This window comes from Ipomoea nil, unplaced genomic scaffold (assembly GCF_001879475.1).
Source record: "Ipomoea nil cultivar Tokyo-kokei standard unplaced genomic scaffold, Asagao_1.1 scaffold3321, whole genome shotgun sequence".
In the NCBI taxonomy this organism is placed as follows: Eukaryota; Viridiplantae; Streptophyta; class Magnoliopsida; order Solanales; family Convolvulaceae; genus Ipomoea; species Ipomoea nil.
In genome coordinates, this window is record NW_017619749.1 from 6,270,528 (window position 1) to 6,279,678 (window position 9,151).

Here is a 9,151-nt window from a genome sequence, read left to right on the forward strand (position 1 = left end):
AATTTGTTTTAGATACATAATTTACTATTTTAAAATAAAAAATTTCATAACACAAATATAAAAATTTTACAACATAAAGACATACACCCATTGTGAATCAGGATTGCTAAGCTTGCCGCAAATTATGCTGTGCAACCGAATGCACCATGTGCATGGTGCATTCGATGCAAAACGACGTCGTTTTGGTTAAAAAAAACGCGCGTCCCACTTAAAGAAGAAATCAGTTTCGATTCCCGGCAATAACATTTTTATATATCTATAAATTCATAACTATATATCCATAAATTCATAACTATATATCCACAGTGAATGAATGAAGTAAAAATCGACAATGAATGAACTAAATATCCATAAATTCATAACTATATATCCAGAAATTCATAACTATATATCCACAGTGAATGAATGAAGTAAATATCTACAATAAATGAACTAAATATCCACAATGAATGAACTAAATATCCATAAATTCATAACTATATATCCAGAAATTCATAACTATATATCCACAGTGAATGAATGAAGTAAATATCTACAATGAATGAACTAAATATCTACAATGAATGAATTAAATATCCATAAATTTATAATTATATATCCAGAAATTCATAACTATATATCCACAATAATGCTATTGTCGAGAATCAAACATAATTTTTTTTTAAGTGAAACGTGCATTTTTAATCAAAACGATATCGTTTTGCATCGTATGCACCATGTGCATGGTGCATTCGGTTGCACAACATATCTATTGTGCTCATGCGGGGTGGGGTTCTAAGTTCTAACTTCTAACAAACTACTTAAGACGGTTCGCTTTGTAATTGTTCCCCTTTTGACATTTCTCGGACCCTAAAAGATCGATTGACTCAGTGACTGAGAGAACATGGCGAAACCCTCAAGAGCGAAGTCGTCGTCGTCGGAGTCTCTGTCGGACGGCTCCGATGACGAGCGGGCCAACGATCAAGTCAACGAGGAGGAAGACGAGGAGGAGCTCGAGGCCGTCGCCAGAACTGCTGAGGACTACGAGGAGGAGGAGGAAGAAGACGACGACAACGACGAGGCCACTGCAGCTGGCGACGAAGAGATTGAGGTGTGTACATTTGAACTCGTGTGCTTAGTGAATAGTGATTGATTGTCTTTTTGAAAGGGGCTGTGTGGAATTTGAATTGATAGGGTTTAGTTAGCTACTCTTTACCTTGCTGCTTTCACCAGTAGGGTGACATTTAATTGATCAAATGACAACTTGTTTTGTGGTTTTCAGTGAGAACGTGTGCTCTGTATTTCGAAAGGAAAAAAAAAAAAACTGATTTCACGGTAGTGAGAATGAGTAATTTCTCTTGAGCGCTACTGTACTAGCTTTTGGTTGTTGAGGTTGTGATACACTTGGTAATGGAAAATATGTTGGCTTGTGAAATGCAGTTTTTTAAAATAGCTGTTTCTATTTGCAATTACATAGGTAGTTTCACTCATGACACTCTTACTGTTGTTGTGAGCTTAAACATGAGAGTTGGTTTTGATTTATCATTCTCTCTCTCTCACTCACTCACTCATGTAATTCTTGTAGGAAGAGAATGCTGCAGCTAATGAAATTGGAAAGCGAGAAAAGGCCAGATTGAAAGATATGCAGAAGCTTAAAAAGCAGAAGATACAGGACATATTGGATGCTCAAAATGCAGCTATTGATGCTGACATGGTGTGTTATTAGGGAACTGCTGTTGTCATAGTCACTGTATTTGTTTTTAATTGGGTAGAGACTTTAGTTTGGTCTTTTTGTCACAGAACAACAAGGGGAAGGGACGTTTGAAGTACCTCCTGCAGCAAACTGAGATATTCTCTCATTTTGCAAGCGGTGATCAGTCTTCTTCCCAGAAGACAAAGGGCAGGTAAGCAATATGCCTTCTCTTCAGCAATTCTTGTTTAGAGACTTAATAAATGATTAATTTATTAGTAGAGTAACTATCCACTTGTTCTTTAAAGAAAAATGATTGCCTGCGTCTTTGGTGGTGATAACATAGCGTATTTCCATTTGATAATATGGGCAAAATGAAAGCAATGAAGTCCAAAACAGATTCTGTTGTGCATCATTTACTTGTAGGTGACCACTATTTTCTTAGTTTGAGAACTACAGCATTTTTTTTTTTAAATTGCTTTTTTTGTTTTTTGTTTTTTGTTTTTTTTTTGTTTTTTGTTTTTTTTTTTTTTTTGTTTTTTGTACTTGTTGTGTGCATGCTATTTACAAAACCTGTAAGACTATGTTCGTGTTTGTCTACTTGACAAGTTTGATTTGTAGCTAAAGTCATAATGGATTCACTCATTTTGATCCAACTGGATAATGGCTTTTCTTAGGGGTCGCCATGCTTCAAGAGTAACTGAAGAGGAAGAGGATGAAGAATATCTCAAAGAGGAAGAAGATGGGCTGGGAAATACACGACTTGTGGCACAACCATCTTGTAAGAGGTTTTTATTTTATTTTTAAAAGCTACATCTATTCCCCTTCCTGCATTTAGCACACTGATTTTAACTTTTCAAACCAACTGCCTGTTTATATTCGGCATGAGACTATTGAGTCATTACATGAGGGACTTTATCGTCTCTAGTCTGGAGTTATCCATGGGAGATTTGGATGTTTTCTTCCCTGTCTAAATAGTTTATTGAGTTTTGTGATAGAAATTTAAGGTCCACTCAAAGTGGTAAATTTGATCCTTTTTTTTTTTGTTTTTTTGTTTTTTTGTTTTTGTTTTTTTTTTTTTTTGTTTTTGTTTTTGTTTTGGAATCAGCTTATAATTCTTTTTGTATATCTGTTTCTACAGGTATTCAAGGAAAGATGAGAGATTACCAGCTTGCTGGGTTGAACTGGCTTATACGCCTCTATGAAAATGGAATAAATGGGATACTTGCTGATGAAATGGTATGCACAACAGCTGACTTTGGGAATGAGAGCTCAGTTTAATGCATGCTTTATTTTTAATGCCTTGTTTTAATGTTGCAATGAGTTGCTGAAAGCTCAGTTTGGTACTAGTTTTATTGTTTTGAATGCTGTTTCAGGGGCTTGGCAAGACATTACAAACAATCTCTTTACTGGGATACCTAAATGAATTTAGAGGAATAACTGGCCCTCACATGGTTGTTGCTCCAAAATCTACTCTTGGCAACTGGATGAATGAAATAAAACGGTTTTGCCCAGTTTTGCGTGCTGTCAAATTTCTTGGAAATCCAGATGAAAGAGTAAGGCTCCTAGAATCCATCCGCACAAGTTGCCTCTTTCCTTTGCATAGTATTATTCTGCTCTTATTTTTAGTTACAATTATGCTTTTTTGGGGAACCTTGCAGAGATATATACGTGAAGAGTTGCTTGTTGCTGGGAAGTTTGATGTATGTGTCACTAGTTTTGAAATGGCCATTAAGGAGAAGACTGCTCTTCGTCGCTTTAGTTGGCGTTACATTATAATTGATGAAGCTCATCGTATCAAGAATGAAAATTCTCTCCTATCAAAGACCATGAGACTTTATAATACTAATTATCGACTTCTTATAACGGGAACACCACTTCAGGTAATTTTTCATTGCCATATTTGCTATTGTAAACTTCTGATGTTTCTTGAACAAGATGGATGTTCATTACTTTTGTTTTGTTTTGTTCTATGCATCACTGTGAGAACATGAACCAACAGTTGGGAAACCAAATGTACTTAAACTTATTTGTTTACTAACCAATTATCACCTATTCATTTGTGCAGAATAATCTTCATGAACTTTGGGCTCTCCTTAATTTCTTGCTTCCAGAGATCTTTAGCTCGGCAGAAACTTTTGATGAATGGTTCCAAATTTCTGGTGAGAATGACCAGCAAGAGGTTGTCCAACAGCTTCATAAGGTATTTTGCTCATATACATGCATGTTTGTTTGCTTGTTTGCAACATGAACCATCCCATCGAAGTGTCTCCCATAGCATTTTCATATTGGGGGAGAACTACATTGGCATTGTTTTTGTAACATCATCAATTATCCTCATTATATGCACTAATTATTGCTATCTGAAAGAGAAAAGTATGTATATATATAATATGGGTGGGTTCAAATGAGAACAACTCCCTCCTGTAAAAAGTGAGGATTGATCACAACCGTCCATTAGGTTTATCAATTGTTGAGGGTTTTAGTAAAAAATCATGGGGTCAATATAATTATTGCAAACATTTAAGTTTGCAATATTTATAAAATTGACCCCGCCCCTTTTCCTCTTATTTTTCAGCAACCCTCAACCGTTAATCTACCAAATGAATGGATCATAATCATCATATCAATCCTCACTTTACATATATATATATACTGGATCAAATGTGGACAGGGCTTCCAGTGCGGCAGGTGTGGGTGGATTTCACCATTAGGTATGCATAAATGCACCAGAATGAAATGCACAAATGCACCACACCTAATGGTGCATTTCCGAACACTTTGTGGTGCATTTATGCGCACCTAATGGTGAGTGACCGCATGGATGCACGGGAGCTTGATCACAAGCTTGTCTGTATAAAATATGAGCACACTGCCTCTGTTGATTTTCTGTTCAATCTACTGATTCTAGTTTACTTTTCCAAATGTTAGGTCCTTCGACCATTTCTTCTCAGGAGGCTGAAATCTGATGTTGAGAAAGGTCTTCCTCCCAAGAAGGAAACTATCCTCAAGGTTGGCATGTCCCAGATGCAGAAGCAGTATTATAAGGCTTTGTTGCAGAAAGATCTTGAGGTTGTAAATTCTGGTGGAGAACGCAAGCGCCTTTTGAATATTGCTATGCAGCTCCGTAAATGCTGCAATCATCCCTATCTGTTCCAAGGTGCTGAACCTGGACCTCCTTACACTACAGGAGAGCATCTGATAGAGAATGCTGGTAATGTTTTGGTTTCTAGTGTGTTGCTCATATCTAAAGCTGCTGTTGTTTTTTTACTTCAAAAGTGTTTCCTTTCTGATTTTTTTTTTTAATTGTAGGAAAAATGGTTCTTCTGGACAAGCTGCTTCCAAAGCTAAAGGAGCGAGGTTCAAGGGTGTTAATATTTTCACAGGTTTCACATTTGAATTTTTATGATTCTTATTGTATATCCAGTTTGTTTCCTTCTCTTAGACTTCTGTGAGGTGGTCTAGATTCTAGACTGAGCAGTGGCCTCTGATTTTGTAATTAAGATGACCCGGCTTTTGGACATCCTTGAAGACTACTTGATGTACCGTGGTCATCAATATTGTCGGATTGATGGAAATACTGGCGGGGAGGATCGTGATGCATCTATTGAAGCCTTTAACAAGCCAGGAAGTGAGAAATTTGCTTTCTTGTTATCAACTAGGGCTGGGGGTCTTGGAATAAATTTGGCTACAGCAGACATTGTGATTCTTTATGATAGTGATTGGTGAGGATATTAAGCATTTGATATTTGATGAGACTGGATAGTATATTGCTAATATTTAAATATGTTGTGTTCATTATATTGCAGGAATCCACAGGTTGATTTGCAGGCTCAGGACCGTGCACACAGGATTGGTCAGAAGAAGGAAGTCCAAGTCTTCCGTTTTTGCACTGAGGTTTGGTTTGTTTTCATTAAAGATGCATAGAAATGGTGCCACTCGATATAGACACATGCTGATGTTTTTCCATTTTAATTATTCTGAACAGTATACTATTGAAGAAAAGGTTATTGAAAGAGCTTATAAGAAACTTGCACTTGATGCTTTGGTTATCCAGCAAGGTCGGCTTGCTGAACAAAAAAGTAAGTTTTAGTTGCTTGGTACCGTTTGCATATGATAATATATTTACAATGTTATGTACTAACTCTGTTCCTTGCTTTGTTCTTTGTAGCTGTAAATAAGGATGAGCTGCTGCAGATGGTGAGGTTTGGTGCTGAGATGGTCTTTAGTTCCAAAGACAGCACAATTACAGATGAAGACATAGATAGGATCATAGCTAAAGGAGAGGAAGCAACGGCTGAACTAGATGCGAAGATGAAGAAGTTTACGGAAGATGCTATCAAGTTTAAGATGGATGACAGTATGCTCCATTGCTATCTTTTATCATCCTTTATTTTATTTATAATTCTTTAATGGAGTTCATCTAATCTATATATTTTTTTCTGCAGCTGCTGATCTATATGACTTTGATGATGAAAAGGTGAGTTGGACAGATGAATTCTAAATTTTTCCTACCTATTGTGCACCAAAATTCACTGAAAATTCCTTTCTAATTTGCCGTGTGTTATTGATAAAGGATGAAAATAAGGTTGATTTTAAGAAGATTGTCAGTGAAAACTGGACTGAGCCACCAAAAAGAGAACGGAAGCGCAAGTATGCTTCTCAACTGCCAAGATACCATCTATATCATAATATCCATGTTTGAATGATTGTTGACCTTTCTTTTTGTTATTAGTTATTCTGAGTCAGATTACTTCAAGCAAACAATGCGCCAAAGTGGTCCTGCAAAACCCAAAGAACCTCGAATTCCCCGGATGCCTCAGCTGTAAGCAGCTTACTGTGTTGTGTTGATTCTGTACCTTGGCTGTTTCACATTTGTGCTGTAATCCTGATAACTAATATGTTAAGCAAATGACTCCTTTCTGATGCATCTGACCATTTTCAGGCACGACTTTCAGTTCTTTAACACACAGAGACTGAGTGAGCTGTATGAGAAAGAAGTTCGCTACCTCATGGTGGGTTGTCATGAATCTCTCTCCTCCATTGGCTATTTAGTACCTTATTTCCCTTTTTCTGGGCATGTGAGCTGATGAGTTTGTTAATTACAGCAAACACACCAAAAGAATCAATTGAAAGACACAATAGAGATGGAGGAATCAGAAGGTATTTTAATATTTTTCGTTGAAGAGAATTGGGTGTCCTTTGCTCTTTAAATTTGCTCTTAACTACTTCTTTACTGTCTAGATGTGGGAGAACCCTTAACTGCTGAAGAACAGGAAGAAAAGGAGCGACTCTTGGAAGAGGTAAGTCAACACAATGTTTCATATCATATTGGAATATAAGTTTCTTCTCTACTTGGCTTACTGGAAAATTTGCTATATGCACAGGGGTTTTCCACATGGAGCAGAAGAGACTTCAATACTTTCATCAGGGCTTGTGAGAAATATGGTCGCACTGACATAAAGGGTATTGCTACAGAAATGGAAGGGAAAACAGAGGAAGAAGTTGAAAGATATGCAAAAGTTTTCAAAGAGAGATACAAAGAATTAAATGGTAAAGTTTAATTAATGCACTTGTCAACATTCATTAAGTTCCAGTGGATCGAAAATCTTAGAATAGCACATATTTTCCTTGGAAAAAGTGGTACACAACTACATTCAATTCTTCTTCTGGAAAGTGGTAAATAGCAGAAAAATGCGAATGTAAGGACCATGATACTAAGATAGGCTTGGGAAAATGATAAGTACTACAGTCTAGTAAATTGTTAAATTTGGGAGATGATTTCATCAGGATTTTTTCATTATTGAATCTTAATTTTAGTGAACCATTGTTTCAGATTATGATAGGATCATCAAGAACATTGAGAGGGGAGAGGGCAGAATTTCACGTAGAGATGAGATCATGAAAGCAATAGGGAAAAAATTGGATCGTTACAAGAACCCATGGCTTGAGTTGAAAATCCAGTATGGTCAGAACAAGGGCAAATTGTACAATGAGGAATGTGATCGATTCATGGTGAGCTCTTGACAATTTGCTGATGTTGTGGTAGTTCCTAGAGTTACTCCTAGGCTTATTTTGGCTTCATCTGAATATTTGGACTTTACTTGTCAGATATGTATGGTTCACAAGCTTGGATATGGAAACTGGGATGAGCTGAAAGCTGCATTTCGTACATCACCTTTGTTTCGCTTTGACTGGTTTGTGAAGTCGCGTACCACCCAAGAATTGGCTAGGAGATGTGATACACTTATTCGGTTGATTGAAAGGGAAAATCAAGAATTTGATGAGAGGGAGAGACAGGCCCGGAAAGAAAAGAAACTTGCAAAGGTTGGAGCTCGAGAGTTTTCAGCCTTGGTTGTTTATTAAGAAATTTATACTCTGAAACCTGCCTCTCATCTCACGTTGTTTCTTGTTTACGTTTCACCCCTTGCAGAATGCAACGCCGTCTAAGCGTGGTCTGGCAAGGCAGGCTGCTGAGAGCCCTCCTCAAAAGAAAAAGAAGCAATTAACCATGGATGATTATGCTGGCTCGGTAAAGATTTATTGTGGTATTCTTGTATTTGTCCCTCCACATTGGGGGTTTTACCTTGTGATTAATATGCCTGGGTTTATTTATATTTCTTACTTTTGTTTCAGGGAAAGAAGAGGAAATAAAATAATGGTATGCTTCAGATTGTGTAATGATAATTTGTCAATTTGATTAACCAGGCTTCTGAGAATTACAGGAGCTGTTATCTAACTAGTCTGAGAACGACCTTCAAATGCTAAGCTTGTAGTATTGTATTTGTAGTATTCCGTATTTGTTTAGTAGATTGTACAAATGTATACAGACAGGGTTGAGGTGTAAACTATAGAAACTAGAATGACTAATGCTATTGCTATTGCTATCCGTTCTTCTTTTTATTTGTTTTGTGTTTAATTTCAATATCTGCTTCACCATCTTTCAAAAACATTGGCAACTATTGGTCCTGTTTGGTAAAAAATTAGCTTATAGGCCAATTTTGGCTTATTTGACCACTATTAATTGTTTGATTTAGTTAAAATATTAATATAAATGTTTGGTTAATTAAATTTTTTGCAACTCCAAAAGGTTAAAATTTAAAAAGCTACTTCAAGCAACTTTTTCAATTAGCTTTTTGAGAAAAAAAAATTATACCAAACAGCTATCAGTTAACAGTTAATTTACCAAACACTTTTCTACAATCAGCTAATGTTATCAACTATTTATACCCTCTAATTAATACAATCAGCTAATAGCCATTTTACCAAATAGAGTCAATTATTTATTAGTTTAATTATTATTATTATTATTGTAAATATGGTAATAAAATCTGTTTTGGGGCCAATAATGGTATAGTACTGTATAGTTATATATGATATTATTGACATCAATATTAAAAAGCACTGTAAGATCGAAGAAAAATCTTATATAATTAGTAGATCGGCTGATTTGAGACACGAGTAAGCATGTGTGTCAATAAA

The 9,151-nt window shown here is 36.1% G+C and overlaps 1 protein-coding gene across 1 annotated transcript; it reads left to right on the forward strand.

The window, feature by feature from the left end:
• The first annotated feature begins 769 nt into the window (after positions 1-769).
• Positions 770-8,572, forward strand: LOC109170532 (ISWI chromatin-remodeling complex ATPase CHR11). Its single transcript, XM_019319701.1, has 25 exons — positions 770-1,090; positions 1,565-1,693; positions 1,780-1,883; positions 2,347-2,450; positions 2,811-2,908; positions 3,046-3,225; positions 3,331-3,552; positions 3,738-3,872; positions 4,601-4,883; positions 4,982-5,055; positions 5,174-5,394; positions 5,479-5,566; positions 5,658-5,751; positions 5,841-6,029; positions 6,118-6,149; positions 6,246-6,322; positions 6,405-6,494; positions 6,615-6,684; positions 6,778-6,832; positions 6,914-6,972; positions 7,057-7,222; positions 7,506-7,684; positions 7,781-7,996; positions 8,103-8,201; positions 8,306-8,572. Exons 1-25 carry the CDS (start codon positions 884-886, stop codon positions 8,321-8,323), a joined length of 3,189 nt encoding a protein of 1,062 aa, XP_019175246.1. The 5' UTR covers positions 770-883; the 3' UTR covers positions 8,324-8,572.
• The last annotated feature ends 579 nt before the right edge of the window (positions 8,573-9,151 follow it).